The sequence below is a fragment of the Polypterus senegalus genome, chromosome 8, assembly GCF_016835505.1.
Source record: "Polypterus senegalus isolate Bchr_013 chromosome 8, ASM1683550v1, whole genome shotgun sequence".
In the NCBI taxonomy this organism is placed as follows: Eukaryota; Metazoa; Chordata; class Cladistia; order Polypteriformes; family Polypteridae; genus Polypterus; species Polypterus senegalus.
In genome coordinates, this window is record NC_053161.1 from 112,115,181 (window position 1) to 112,131,496 (window position 16,316).

The following is a 16,316-nucleotide window of genomic DNA, read 5'->3' on the forward strand; positions in this document are numbered from 1 at the left end:
GTCTGTTTCAGATTCCCACAAATCTTTGATTAAAGTGCTTCCTGGTTTCCTGGTTTCATTCCTAAATATATTTCCTTTCAATTTACACTGGTGTGCTTAAGTGTGTGATTCACTGTTAAGCTCAAAGAATTCAGCTGGATATACTTTACCTTTGAGAATGTTGAAGACCCACCTGTGTTTGAACCTAAACAAATTTAATTCTCTTAGTCTGTCAGAGTATTGTTCTCCACATTCTCAGTTTGCTGATGACATTGTGATCTGTAGCGATACTAGGAAGCTGGTTGAAGAGACCCTGGAGAGGTGGAGATATGCTCTGGAGAGGAGAGGAATGAAGGTCAGTAGGAATAAGATAGAATACATGTGTGTAAATAAGAGGGAGGTCAGTGGAATGGTGAGGACGCAGGGCGTAGAGTTGGCGAAAGTAGATGAGTTTAAATACTTGGGATCAACAGTACAGAGTAATGGGGCTTGTTGAAGAGAGGTGAAAAAGAGAGTGCAGGTAGGGTGGAATGGGCGGAGAAGAGTGTCAAGAGAATTTGTGACAGACAGGTATCATTAGAAATGAGTATATTAGTGGGTCAGCTCAAGTTGGACGGTTGGGAGACAAAGTCAGAGAGGCGAGATTGCGTTGGTTTGGTCATGTGTAGAAGAGAGATGCTGAGTATATTGGGAAAAGGATGTTAAGGATAGAGAGGAAAAGAGGAAGGCCTAAGAGAAGGTTATGGATGTGGTGAGAGAGGACATGCAGGAGATGGGTGTAACAAAACAAGATGCAGAGGACAGAAAGATATGGAATGTGGCAACCCCTAACGGGAGCAGCTGAAAGTAAAAGAAGAAGTCTGTCAGAGTACAATATGTCCTTAAGTCCTGGGATGCACTTTGTTACTCTCATCTGCATAGCTTCAAGTGCTGCTTTGTCCATCTTTTAGCACAGTGACCAGAACTGCATACAATATTCCATATGAGGGTTTACTAAATTTCTAAATTTACACTTGGGATTAATAAAGTTCATCTAATCTAATCACCAGTGCATTATATATTCTAAGCATAATGTTTCTTCATTCATATTAAACAGTTTTTATGATTAAATTCTAATATTCTATTTGTCATTCTAATAGCTTCTGCACATTGTTTAGATGATGAAAATATTGTGTCAACATAAATCCCTAAATCCTTTTCAGAGGTGGAATCCTGTAGAACGGCGTCTCCCATCTTATCTATCATTACTAACTGACATTCCTTTTGCCCATGTGTATAGCACTTTGCGCTTTTCTAACTTAAATTTCTTTCTCTATGTGTTCACCCACTTTTGAAATTTGTCTAAGTCTTCCTGAATTGTTTTTGTTGTCTCCTCAGTGTCACCCGGTCCTCCAATTTTATTATCATCGATTGTGCTGCCCCAAAATAAACACAAGAAATATATCACCCAAATGATAAAGTTATTAAGAGGAATGCAAAAAACTTAAACTCTGCCACATAGACTCATGCAATTCAGATTATGCTTTTTTTTTCTTTTATTTGGCTCTGGTGAAAAACTCCATGAAGTACCCAACTATTGTATCATTTAGGCATTGATCTTCCTAAAGTATGACTGTAGCTTCAGTCGCTGTATCTAATGAAGACTTAATTACCTGCACAAAATAGGAACAGAGTGAATCTAGAGACTAGGAAGATGCATAATAGACCAAGCGATTGCAGATCTAAAATCTACTAATGACTCACTGTGTTAAAATGAGCACCTCAATTAATTTGTCTTTGCTTTGATTAATGTATTCTGTAATAAGATGCATAATTAATTGTTTTAAAATGGTGCAGCAAATGTGCCAAATGTGTGTAATGTGTCCAAAATAATGTCAGTTTGAGAACTGATACAGTGATCCAATTTTCTGCATCTCTTGTAACAGTTAGGAAACATACAGCACATGACATGCATATGTGCTCCTTTCAATAATCTGACCTTGCTTTCTTGAAATATCAGATGTGACCACACAAGAAGGCTAACTTTGACTCATGAAATTTCCAAAAATAAATGTTATGTTATGTTATGATACTAAGCTTTACAGTTAGACTCATAGTAGTTCCATCAGTGGCCATGATCAAACATCAGGTGGACTTTTGCATATATGAATCACTATCTGAGAAAAAGCATAAACTACACTTTGATTATATTCGTAACAAAAACAAAACCATTAATATACTGAATAATGTTTTAAGCAATACTACTAAGACCTTTGTCAATTTGTAATTATATTTCTTTATGATCATCAAAATGTTTAATAGCTTACAATTCTTCACATTGCTTTGGACAAATTGAAAATTTTTATTTACTCATGAAAATGTTGTAAAATGGAATTAAATGACCATTTATATTTGCGCATTTTCCTTTTTACTATGCTACCTGTAAGAACAGTTATGTGTTGCTTTCCAGAACTTTGTGAAAGATATTTGGTCCACAAAAAGACTGACATCTAATTCCATTTCCATTCAAGTACCTTGAATTATACTATTTCATGGGCAAACAGTATGGACTACAGAAACGAGACTGTTCAAATCGCACAGAATTACTCATTACTGTATGTGTTGCCTACCATGCTTATAGAGTAGGATATAATAAACTGGATTTCCAAGTGTAACAGCAAAAGAACTTAATAAGCCATGATTTCACTTCATTAATGCAACTCACAGATCAATTAAAGTAACATTACACTAGGTAATGCTGCAGACAAAACAAAATAAAGATTAAATACAAATTAATATAATAAAGTAATAATAACTGATATTGCACTAGTAAGACCCCATCTGGGGTACTGTGTGATGTTCTTATCATTATACGACAAACTAAAGTACAGCAGCATACAAGCCATGCAGAGAGGAGGAACAGAGTGCATTCCTGTGCTAAAGGAAATGTCCATCTCTGACAGGCGAAGAGAATTAAACATCTTTATTCTTCCAGAAGAAAGGCTATGGCGGGACCTACTACAGGTCTTCAGGTTTCTCAAATGTAGTGTCATATTTGATCCAAAAGAATTCCTTTGATTTAACAGTGAATGATGTACGCAAGGACAAGGAAAAGTGTATTTTAGAACAGAAATCAAAATGCACTTCACACAACAGTTTCTGCAATATCTACCATGCTAATGAGTTGTATAATTAAAGTTAAGACCCTGAAGATTTAGAAAATAATGTGCACTTGAGATTTATGAACAAGTTTTCTGTCCAAATAAGAAAGGTCTTCGATCATTTGTAAAATACCCCATGTTCAGTATAGGTTTAGTGTGAAATGCAGTATGCAAAGGTTTATAGGGATTCTAGGTAAAAGTTGCGAAACTTTACCTTAGTCTACTCTATTTTCATAATACTACATGTAATTTAATCATTCATTTTTTGTTTACTTGTTTTTTGTATTTGCTTTGTAATTTAGCCAGATATCATGGCTACAGATTGTGAATCTGCACAAATAGGAAGACTGCAGATGATGAAAATGGTATGGGACAGAATATTAGGGTAGACTTGTTTTTAATGTTCTGAAATAAGAACACTGATGATGGTAGCCTCTTGTTTTTGTGTTTTTACAGTACTGTGTTGGTTAAATTCTCTTTTACAGTCATAGGATGAACATGATGGACTAAAAACACATTTTTTCTTCCTCATAAGTTTTTATGTTCTTTTCTAGAGCAGCCTGATCTGTTTAAGCCACAGTATAGACACGCTCTTAAGAATAAAGGTGCAAGAGTGGCTCTTCAGAGCGATGCCATTGGGGAACCATTTTTACCATTAAAGAATCATTGTTTTTAAGATTGATGCATGACCAATTCTTATGACATCAACCTTTCAGGGAATAATATTACTTAGATGTCAATCCAAAGTCATATTTTTGGTGAATAAACCCAAAATCCTATTTTTCAAAGGTGCATTGCAATAACACCCAGATTAAACATTGTTTTAGTTCACTGAATGAAGCTGCTAGCTCTCAAGCATACGTGAATTTCATTTGCATAAGTGTTAAAAAATATTATCCATTTTAAATCGCTTTTATCTTGGTATGCATGCTGCGTAAGTAAATGCTGTAGTTGAGGCAATTATGACTGTTGTCTTTTTCTGGTGGCACAGAAGGAGTGACTAATTAAAGAGGTGTTAATAGCTGCTTGATTTAAACAACGAAGCACATTACCCTAATAAATTGGGATTAGGTATACTGTGATCAGATAAATAACTTTTATTTTTTAGGGTCTTTCATGGTAAACAAGATCCAACTGTTTTTTACATGTGTACCCTCTAGCAAAGTGTTCCCAGAGAATGTTCATTAAATATTTAAATTAGCAGAGTATTAGAAAAATGGAAGAATAATGTTTACAATACATAATGCACTAAAAACAATTGTGTATGAATAAGCAGAATTTAAAGGTGACAACGTTTCACTAAAGGTAATACGTAAAGTAAACTGAAAGTAGGTGTTTCCATAATGGTATGCTTATCCAGTTACTTTTTAGGCATTTTCAAAGTTGAATATAGATATGCAGAGCAGGGCCCTAATTAAGGCCAAGCACAATTACTGGTACTACCAGCATGGTAGTGGAAATCAGGCGTACCAGCAAGAGATGATTAGTATCAATCTTTCTTCATGTGTTAGAATGCACAACAGGGTCATGAGTGTAAAAAAAAATGGGTGACCTCTCAGGAAAACGTCCATTAAATGGCAATCCTGTATTGAGAAACAGGCTGATGGGTGCTGGCACTACTTCTGCAGAATAATAAACAGGCTACAGTCAAGTAACTATTGGCTAAGTAAAACTGTGGTGATGAAAGAACCTTATGAAAACACAGACATGTTACTCCCATCTGCAAAAAAGTCCCATAAGTGACTGGAAGTGAAATAATATTGGGTGTATGTTTGATTAAGATATTAGGTTTCTTGACATGAAGAGAGCAATGTTTCAATGCCACAGGACACATAAACATCACTGCCAATCACAGGATTATTCTTAGGGCAGAAGAAAACCTTTCTGCAAAAACTTTCTCAGGAAGATAATGCCCATACAACAAGCAATAGGAGAGTCCTAGAACGGTCCAGGAACATGTGAATTCAAATTAATGCAATGGCATTGTCAGCTGATCTCAAATCAATCGGACACAGCATTGATACAATGAGATGCAACATGGTTAGCACCAACTAACTTGCAAAAATTAAGTGTACCAAGAGACTTAACATGGGCCACCAACAGTGAGCAATACTTCCAATACCCTGCTGAGTATGGACAAATGTGACTGAATAAAGGGTATATCCTTTAATAATAAAGTGTTAATTCATTACACAAACTCCTCAGATTGTACTTTGGGCTCATCTCCTTATTGTGTGAGCTAACAATATTTTTTTTCATTTTATTGTCCAAGGATAAAGTGGTGGAGATTAAAAGATGAAGGGCTTAGGAACAAGTGTAAAGTTTTAAATGAAATGAGTCATTTAAGATTGTGGAGTAAAGGTAGGAAAAGAACAGTAAAGACGTTTTGAGAGTAGGTGAAAAGGAGTTAGATAGGATGAAAGGAAAAAAAGATTACCTGAGGACAAAAGGGCACTGTGGTGGAACAGAGGGGTGGAGGATATGATGAAGGCTAAGAAGGAGGCAAAAAAAAAAACATGGTATAAATCATGAAGGGAGGAAGATAAAGAAATATGTAGGAAGTCAAACAAGGAGGCAAAGAGGGCTGGGGCAAGGGCCAAGGCACTGGATTTGAAGCACATGTATGAAAACCTAGAGACAAAAAAGGGAGAGAGAATAATTTTTAGAATAGCTAAGGCTAGGAACAAGACAGGGAAGGATTTAAGTCAGATAAAACAGATGAAGGTTGAGCAAGATGTTGTCTTGAGAAAATATTACAGGATCAAGAACAGAGAAAAGGGTTACTTTGAAAACTGTTGAACAAAGAAAGTCCAAGAGTAATATTTGGAAACTGAGTTCCAAATAAAGGGCTAGTACCAAGAATAAGAAGGGAGAAAGTGCAGGACGCACTGAAAAGAATGAAGAATGGAAACGCAACAGGACCAGAAGAAATACTAGTGAAAGTCTGGAGGAGTTTAAGGGAAGAGAGAACAGATGAGTTGTGGGATCTAATGAAGATCTATGGACAGGAGAGAATACCAGAGGATTGCAGGAACAGTGTGATTGTACTCATTTATAAGGAAAATGGTGATATTCAGGATGAAGGAAACTATAGTGCGATAAAGCTGATGTCACGCACAATGACATGTGTTATAGAGATAAAGCTTAGAAAGGAGACCATCATAGTAGAGGAGCATTTTGGCTTTATACCAGGCAGAACAACTGTTGCCTCTGCATTGAGGCAGCTCATAGAGATGCATCAATGGAGTGTCATGCTCCAGAGTCCCTTATCATAGGCTTTAGCACAAACTTAGGGACATGAAGTATCAGGACCGAAAGTCAGCCGGACAATAAGGTAGGCAGACACCACTGATTTAACAACTAAAAAGGAGTATTTATTGAAGAAAGAAAAAAGTCCATAAAGAAATTATAAAAATGGCACACTAACACTGCAATAATGAATTAAGATGAAAACAGAAAATAAAAGTTCAAAAAAATGCACATAACAAATGGCACGCACCAAAAAAAAGAATGTTCCAAAAAAAATATAACAAGGATCAATTACCTTTTTAATATGCTCTTCAGAAAAAAAATTGCCCGCTTTCTCCTCTTACAAAAAAAAACTCAGGGTTAAACATGACATGTTCTTGCAAATGGAAATGGGACCCTGCGGGTCACATATCGCCCTTCACGTGTTCTGAACTGAACTCACCTTTTCTGACATAAAGACCGGCTTCTCTCCCGGGTCACCTATCATCTGACTCGGGTCTAACATCCCTCATGTTCCTAGCCTAAACGTTACGTGTGTTGACTTTCCGCACCACGTCCTTCTCTAACGCCCTCCCCGCGCCTACTTGTTACTTCGCAGCGGCGCAGCTACCAAATTCCACTGCCACAACAGAACAGCAAGACGAAGCATAACGGGTAGCAAGCACGTGCCCCCACCCGATGGCCTTTCGTATGGAAACACGCGCTGCTCCATGCCTGACAACCCGAGGAACAAACCGGTAAGTAACAAAAGTTTTTTTTTCCTTTCTTTTATTATAAGGACGGTGCCTGCAAACAAAAACGGCTCAAAGTACTTTCAAAATTACTTCATTGTATGGCGTATCCTAACAGGGAGACAGAAAGACTTTCATAAGGTGTTTATTGATTTGGAGAAGACTTATGATACGGTGACATGCCATGAAGTCTGGAGTTGCATGAGAGAGAAATGAGTACCACAGAAGTATGTGAGGATTGTTTAGGATATGTACAAGGGAGTGAATATCCAGGTTAGAAGCAGTGCTGGGGTAACACACAAGAAACCTAACTAACGATCTTCTTTAAGTCATAACCTCTTTAATCTGGTTAGGGATATTTTGACTAAAGGCATAAAAGACCAATCCCCCTTGTGCATGCTTTTTGTTGGTGACATTGTGTTGTGTAGCACCAGAAAGGAGGAAATGAAGAGGAAGCTGGAAGAATGGAGAAGAGCTTTCAAATACAGAGGACTGAAGACAGAAGAATATTTGGGGTTGATCGATGATCAGGATTCAGAAGTGAACCTGAAGGGAGGACTACTGAAAAGAGTGCATAAGTTTAAATAGTGTGGTAACGCAACACAGAGAACTGGATGCAGAGATATTCATCAAAGTGCACTATGGATAAAACAACTGGAAGAAGGTATCAGGAGTATTATGCGATAGAAGTAAGATGAATGTTAAAGGTAAGACCAACAATTATTTATGGTGCTGAGGCAGGGGCAGTAAAGGGAGTGCAGAAGAAGAATATGGACATGGTGAAATGGATGTGTGGAATTAGAAAGAAGGACAGAATAAGAAAGTGGACAATCAGAGGTACAGCAAATGTAAGATCGATATTAAAGAAAGTTCTGGAAAATAGAATAAATTAATATAGACATGTAATGAGGAGAGACAATGTGGACAAATGAATGATGGGATTGGAAGTGGGGGAAGTTGAAGCAGAAGTAAATGGATAATATAAAAGATCTTAAAAAAAAAGGGTCTGACTTGAAAAAACTGCAAGGTGAGGGCCGACCAGGTACATCGACCCCACATAGAAGTGTGAAGAAAAGAAGAGGAAGAAAACGATTAGCCTTTACTACTGCATTGCATAGAATATAAAGATATGTGACAGTTATCCCAATCACATCAAATATTGTCCAACATTAGTAAATATTTTGACTCCTATAGATAAGGTCCAGCCTAGCATTTGATATGGAGATAAGATTTAGACTGAAAATGCAAGACTTATGCTCCAAAATTGTACTATATAGTGTAAAAATAATAATAAGATGAAGGTAGAAATCTAAATTATCTTACTTTGTTGTTTTGAGTATTCATATGATGTATACCGACTCTGCAATCTCTGCGATCAGATTATCTCTATCTTTCCTAAATATTTATTTGATTTCACACCAAACAGATGGACATATGGAACCTGGACATTTCTCCCTCAGTTCTGGGTCTGTTAGTGCTGCTTCCCATGAGGCATACACACTGCACTTTAACATAACTATGCATGGAAATACTGTATATAATATAAACAAAAACTCTGCATTTGTATTTTCAGATGAAAATTATTTCTATCAGCAATTAATATAATGAAGGCACAACCAAAGACACACAAATGTTTCGCAGTTCAAAACTAGGCTACTTCAGTCAGTCAGCTATAAAAATACTAAGACTTTTCTGAAAACTGTTGGTTATTAACTCCATTAAACTTAATTGGTACTATAGAAAACAAATGTCCTAAATGCATTACTTTTCAGCCAGACGCCACATCGTCTCCCACCAGTATATCATACTGGACAGCTTTTCAGACTTCAAAATAGATCTATAAATCTTTCCTCTAACAAACATTCTTTTAAAAATGTTTACAAAGGAATAGGGTACATAATTGACAAAAGGACATGAAATCATTTAAGTCCATTGTACAGCCCATTGTAATTGCAATGCAAGAATCTAAATTATATTGCACATATTACTAACTGGGTGGTACAGTAGTGCAGTAGTTAGCACCTCACAGTAACAGTTCTCCCCTTATCTAAATGGGTTTCCTCCCATAGTCCAAAGACATACAGGACAGGTGAACTGACAATGCTAAATTGCTCCTAGTATGTGTTGATGTGTCTGTGTTTGTGTTCATCCTGTTATGGACTGGCACCTTGTCCAGGGTTTGTTCCTGCTTTGTGCCCTATGCTAGCTGGAATAGGTTCCTGCAACAATGGTCTGGACTAAGGAGGTTAGAAAATGACATATTAGCAACTTGTGTTAAATACAACTTAGTAGTCCATTCTGTCTTCACCTTAATACAGTGAACAAATGTTTTTATAGCCAGAATATCTCAACATAACATGGGAGTTATATCTATATGTGGGTGACATCTTTGACCCTGATAAGGCCACTAAACTATTAGTTTAAATACAGTATAAGAAAACAGCCAAACAATACCAGAAAAGCACTGCAGTCTGGTACTGACTAAAAATGTACACAAATAAAATGAAAATTAATAATTACTCTATACGATAAGCAAGTAGTGTAATTACTTCCTATTTTTAGTTGTCATGTATTAAACCACCAGCTAAGCTTGATGAAATGCAAATGCATATAATTAGAGCAGAAGTGTAGTAGGGTAAGTGATAAGCTAAGGTTCAAACCTTGAATACTATGAACCAAAGTAGTACCCACTTGACCCAATACCTGCTTGAATCACAAGATGGCCATCAGCTTTCCATTATCCACACTATCAAGTGTGGAAATACACTTTCTGTCATACCAAATGCAATAGCCTATGAATACCAGAAAACTAAAGAATTCAACAAGAACTATATGAAGGCAACAGCACTGATGGCAAATGATAGCAACACTATGACCTCTGTAATCAATAAGATAATCAACAGCAGAGAAGAATATTCCACTGCTCGATATTGATCAATAACACATTTTTTCTGCCTGAATGGCCCTTGAGCCTTCACCTGAGATGTAATTTGTAATCTACAAAGAATAAAAGAAAATGCCACACATAAAAGACAATGAAATGACAAAGTAAAACCTTATAATCAACAGTCAGGTTAATGTGAAAAGGCTTAGATTTTTACCACCAAAAATAAATCAAGCTATTCATTAGAGTTTAAAAAAATGCAAGCATACCAAACATGATGAAAGTATAACATACTACTTTAAATGTGTTATATAAATGAATATTATATATAAATTAAACAAAACTCATGCACAATGGGCATTTATGAAAATGTTACAAAGGAAACTTCTTCGTGAACTAATGAACATTACTGTTAGGCTGTTGCCCCACTGTATGATAAGTGGAACTTGAAACCAAAAGGCAGGCGGCTCAGCTCCCACTGCTTGCTCATCATATGACTCGTAGGGAGTACAGTACGTTGAATGTGCTTTAAATGTACAACTACATAATGTACCTGATTACTATACTGTATGTCTCGGGGACTTTCTCAGAAAAAACCTGAATAAATAATGGATGGATTCTTACACTTTACATAGTTATGTCATGCTTGACCTTTAGCAAGAATTAATTGCATATCTGAAAGGAAACATTTTACAGGATAAAAAATAACCACCTATCAATTTTACATGCCTGTTTTTAGCTGTAGGGTTGCTGGAGGGCTATAGCTTATCTTGGTAGAAAAGGTAAGAACCAACCTGTAAGAGGACACTCTTATGCATGGACCTGTGCCCACTCACACTAGCCAGTTTAGAAATGTTTGCCATTCTAATTGCATGCGTGTGGGACAATATTAGGATAACTAAAGAAACTCCCCACAGTCACACTGAGAGAATGTGCAAGCTCCACAAAGAAGCATCTCAGGAAGAAACACCACTAGGAAACCTAGTAACTCTGAAACAGCAACAATATCCACCATTCATTATATTACACAAAATTATTTGTTTAAATATTTGATTATTTGGATTGTCAACTGTCTACAGAAACAATAGTTACAAGGAGGACCCAGATAGAAGGAGGGACAGTCTGTCAACACATTAACTTGCTCACACACCCATTGTCATGCATAACAGGCCAACTTAAATCAGCCTACTGTAACAGCAGGTATTTCGATTGTAGAAAGAAGCTGAAGTACCATACAGAAACCAACATGAACATGGGGATGCACATGCAAACTCATTACCTTGTCTGAAACCATACCAGGTTCCAAATGCTGTGAAGTACACTCTTAAAAATATTTGCACTTTACGGTTCTTTATTGGTTCCTCGTACAACTATTGACAAAGTGTCATTTTATTCTGGGAAGGGTTCTTTAAATATGAAATTGGTTCTTTGGACTTTGAAAGGGTTCCTAACATGTGAGCAAAACAGAAATCTTTAATGCACAAAAAACCACATCAAAAAAACCTGAACTTAGCATGTGTTATTACATACAGCCAGGCTCCTTTTAAAATCAGGAAATCAATGGTATTTTACAAATCTGTTAGAATCTAGTCATGGCTATTTATATTAAATAAAGGTTCTTTCTGGAAACTTCCAAGTGGATGATTCTTTTGGATGGCAAAAATTGTTTCCCTATCTCATCACTCCAAAGAACCATTTTGCCACTTTTATTTTTAAGAGTGTGCTGTTCTCTCCAATTAAAAACATACTATTCTATTAAAATTTTTTACAAGTCTTAAAGAAAGCATATTATGTTTATACACTTTTAAAATGATTATGATAGAGAGCTTCTAAATTGGACTCAATCAAGACTGGTTACTGTGTCCTGAGCTTTCAAAGTACACTCTAAAAAATATTGGTTCTTTAGTGGTACCTTACGGATCTTTACTGGGTTGTATGGGTCTTCGTAGAACTATTGCATGACAAAGCACCATTTCATTCAGGGATGGGTTCTTTACATATGAAGTTGGCTCTTTGTGCATTGAAAAATGTCCTATTATGTAATAAAAAAATCGGAAATCTTTAATGTATGGTAGGCAACCTAGCAGGACACTAACAAATCAAGAAAACCTGAATGTACAGTAGCTTCTGTTACTGTATGCAGCAACAGTCCTTTAAAAGCCATGATCATTGGTATTTCACAAACCTGTTACCATCTGCTAATGGTTATTTACTCTATGGAGCCTAAATAAATAAAAGTTTTTTGTTTTTTTTATCCTGGGACCTTCATGTAGATGGTTCTTTTGGCAACCAAAAATGTTTTCCCTATGCCTTTGCTCTGATAACCCACTCAGGCACAGTTTATCTTTAAGAGTGTAGGCTCTGGCTGCTGTAGCCTGCAACTAGATACAGTGTGTTGTGTCACTAATGAATGGATATACAGTAAGAAAGACCAATATAGCATACAATAAATATCACAGTAATTAAACAAAACTCCAAATTAAGTAATACATTCCAATACACTGGAGATATTGCCTGAAAGAATGACAGCAGGAGGAATTCTGAAAATAATCATTTTTCTTTACTTTTTCAAACTTGTCCTAAAACTAGATATAATTTTTAAAAAGGCAAGACAATGAAGAGGTTGAATTCTTGTTTTGTTGGATTTTTAAAGTTATTAGTTTGTAAGTTCTGCAAATGGTATTTCCTTGATTGTATACTATGTTACTTTACTGAAATAAAAGAATATAAGTACAAATCAAGAAAATAAGCATGTTTGATGATAGATAGATAGATTTAACCTCACGGTAGATAGATTTAAAAAGTATTATGTGATAATTAAAAATAATAATACAAGATCAAATGTGTTTGATAGATACATAGATAGATAGATAGATAGATAGATAGATAGATAGATAGATAGATAGGAAAGGCACTATATAATAGATAGATAGATAGATAGATAGATAGATAGATAGATAGATAGATAGATAGATAGATAGATAGATAGAAGTGCATATACAGTTATTACAACATGTCAACATTTGGATGACAACCTCATACTACGTATCCGCCAGTATACGATACGTGCTCCCTAAAATGGTAATTTTTGAAGCCATCATTGAGTGTACGTTCATTATTTCGCCTTATACAAGCACGCATGTGGTTTGCCGTACAACGGCTAAGCCTCTCCTTTTCCCTAACAAATCTACATTTGAATAAAGTAAATATTAAGAACAACAGAAGCATGGTGACTGAAAAGCAAAATTCCATAAACGTGCAGCATAGTGAAAAACCCTCAGAAGAACAAGCTTTAAGATGCACCCCGACTCTATAGTAGCCCATTCTCCCTCAGTTTTGTATTATTATGATTATTATTATTATTATTATTAAAGACCCATACGTCCTATATGCGAAGTGTTTTCCGACGTATGCTCGCAGGGTGAAGCAGCCGTTTCGCAGCTGGTGTCCTTTACTTCTCTTTCTTTAGGCACTTACACACACCTGCAATAAGGCGGAACGAGAATGTATTACCGTTGTATATTTTATTTTGCACGACCCCGCCAATAAATAAACAGTAATTTGCCGAACATATTACAGATGCATTTTCTGTTACCGCTCTGCCATTTTTCGTGCCTTGCCACATTTTATTGCCACACAAAACATGTTGGTTCATTTTTTAAATCGCTCTTTGGGATTAATGAAAAAGATGGTAGTATATGAAGAGCTTAAAATAATAGAGTAAAACTGAACCATTGGGAGATTTCAAAGTAGTTGTGATAAAACACGTTTTCCGCTTAATTACGGTACTTCAGGTGAGCTGGATGCGATTTAACAATAAAAAATATGCATTTTCAGCGAATAATGTAATAAAAGAGAAATGCCGTTACAATTATAGCTAGGTGGTATAAAATACTATACTCGTTACGACACTTGTGGACATACAGTAGGATGTGCAACCAAGATAGGATTGCGCATCTGCCCCAAGCACAGCTGCGTTAAAATGCCACAGAAATGATCGCATGCACCAGGATCAGGACCCTTGTGTTTTACTATTTTGCCTCCGGAGTATTAAAACAGGATGATGCAGGTTAACGACGGGGTTCAATCTGCATAGAAAAACTACCCCTACCCCAACTGATTAAAATGCTTTGATACATGTGCGTATACGCCACTACAGTCTCATTGAGTTAATAATATGCAGAATATTTTTGATCCTATTTGACAGAAGCACAACTAGATTTTTTCATACTACTTTATCAACTTACAAGGGCAAACAGACGAATACCAATGTAGCCATACATTGTAGGTGCATGTTTTACAGGTATATTACACAATGAACGCGATAAAATTTTATTGAAAATAAAGGATTTAATTTGAGTAATTCAATGACTAGTGCATTTTACATTGCGTTGTAGTTCACTTCTATTGTGCACTGCATAACTACTTTGTCATTTGTTGTTTGCGCTGTTACAGAAGCACCACTGTCTGAAAGTGAGACGATTGACTGCAGCACGACAAGCGTCCTATCAGCAGGTTTCAAATAAGCGCTCCAGACATCTGACACAGGCAATCATCCGCCCACCCCCGCCTGGATCGGTCGCATCCAAAGACTACTGCGGACCCACACAGGAAACTCACCGCTGGCGTTTTTCCCGCAGATGAGATGCTGATAGGGCTGCAAGAGTCCCCAGAGTTCGGAGTCGTTGTTGATTGCTTGCTCCAGGCTTTCAGGGGTAAACTTTGGGGTCCCGTTCTCCTTCTGGGCTTGAGCACCGTGCGTGATTCGTGTGTAGACTTCTCGGAAAAGGCTCTCCATGCAAGCGGTCAGATAGATCGCCGCGTGTTCGTGGATGCGCACCGAGACTCTGCTGTCCACCATCCACCTGAAGAACTTTCCAACCGAAAAGAGGAGTCCGCAACGGGCAGACTTGCCCTTGCTGAACTTATCCACGGTGCTCATGTTGTACAGGGACAGGGCACTGAGAGCCGCCGTGATGCAGTTGACAGAGAGGGTCCAAGAGAGCACCACCTTGATGGCGCTTTGAATTTCATACTTGGTGCACTTGGCGTACCGCAGGCTCAGCCTCTGCGCTTCTCGGGAGATCCTCACAAGCGCCCTGCTAACCAGGGTGGAGAGCTTCGCCAAGCCCTCCTTGGAGAAGTGGCTCGGGGCTGCTTCGTTTGCCTTTTTGAGGGTGCATTCTACCTCCTCCAGGCTCCAAGGCACATCATCCAGCTCAGGTAGCTTGGCGCACTGTCCAGAGCACTCCAGGATCTCGGTATCTTCAGCCAGGACGGTGTTCACAGTGTCTAAGCTGTTGTGTCGGCTGTGCATGGAGTCAGTTAGATGCCAACAGTTTCCTCCATGAGCGTAAGGCAGGTGAGAGTCTGAGCAACACAAGGACAAGCTGGACGACCTGACTGAGTCCGCTGCTCCACCATAACCAGAATCAAGGGTCAAGTCCTCCAGGGTCCTCACGACTGTCTTACCCCTTCTTGCCATAGCTGCACCTCATGCTGTAGATAGGAAGTCTCAGAAGTGCAGCAAACACCACCAAACCTTTCCCAGCGAACCCGATGTTGTCTTCTGAAAATAAAACAGAATTGAAAAAAACAAGCACCGCAACAAATGTTATAAAGTCCTAGTCCATGATGAAGTCGTACTCGAGGAGCGAAAAGCAAAATATAATACCAAAGATCACATTAAAAAGTAAAGATAAACACGCCAGATGTTTACAAACCCAAGTCCGTGCTCGCGGCGAGACAACGCAAAGCATAGCATTGCAACACAGTCTGCAAAGCGACTTAGGGAGTGAAAGGCGGAGCTATGCAAAACAGCCTCCCCGCGCGGCCAATAAGATGAACGGTCTGCCTTCTTGACAGCAAATGAGTGACAATTCTGAATTTTAAACAACAGTAAAAGCGAAGTACTCAAATATTGATCAGATTCTGTGGGGCGGGGTGGTCGGGAGAGGTGACTGTTTCGGGGTTCCTGCGTGTTTCACGGCAGCACAGATGATCGTGAGCTTGTAAGCGCACTCGTTGATGCATCGCAATGAGAAAAGGCGATGCAAATACGACACGCTAAAGCTATGAGAGAAGCAGGGCGTGCTGAACATTAAAAGGCTGTACGGCAGTAAGACGATCGCGTTACCAGTTCACGATGTCTAATAAAGACGCTGCTTTCTATCTCAGAATATTTAGTGCATCAGCAAGTGGCGGACTAGCTGCAGAAAACAAGAACGTGCATTATCTAAAATGATGAAGTTACATTACTGCATTGAATGAAATTAGTTATAATAAAGATTTTTCATGACAAGCTTACACGTGTTTTGCAAAAGACAATAAAAA

General features: G+C 37.7%; 1 protein-coding gene across 1 annotated transcript in view; it reads right to left on the minus strand.

Annotated features, from left to right (window-relative positions):
* btbd11b (BTB (POZ) domain containing 11b) overlaps positions 1-15,937 on the minus strand; it is a 513,987-nt gene extending 498,050 nt beyond the window's left edge. Inside the window, exon 1 of the mRNA XM_039761620.1 lies at positions 14,604-15,937. Coding sequence (XP_039617554.1) covers positions 14,604-15,468 — 865 coding nt within the window. The 5' untranslated portion in view covers positions 15,469-15,937. The remainder of the gene's footprint in view (positions 1-14,603) is intronic.
* Positions 15,938-16,316: the final 379 nt, after the last annotated feature.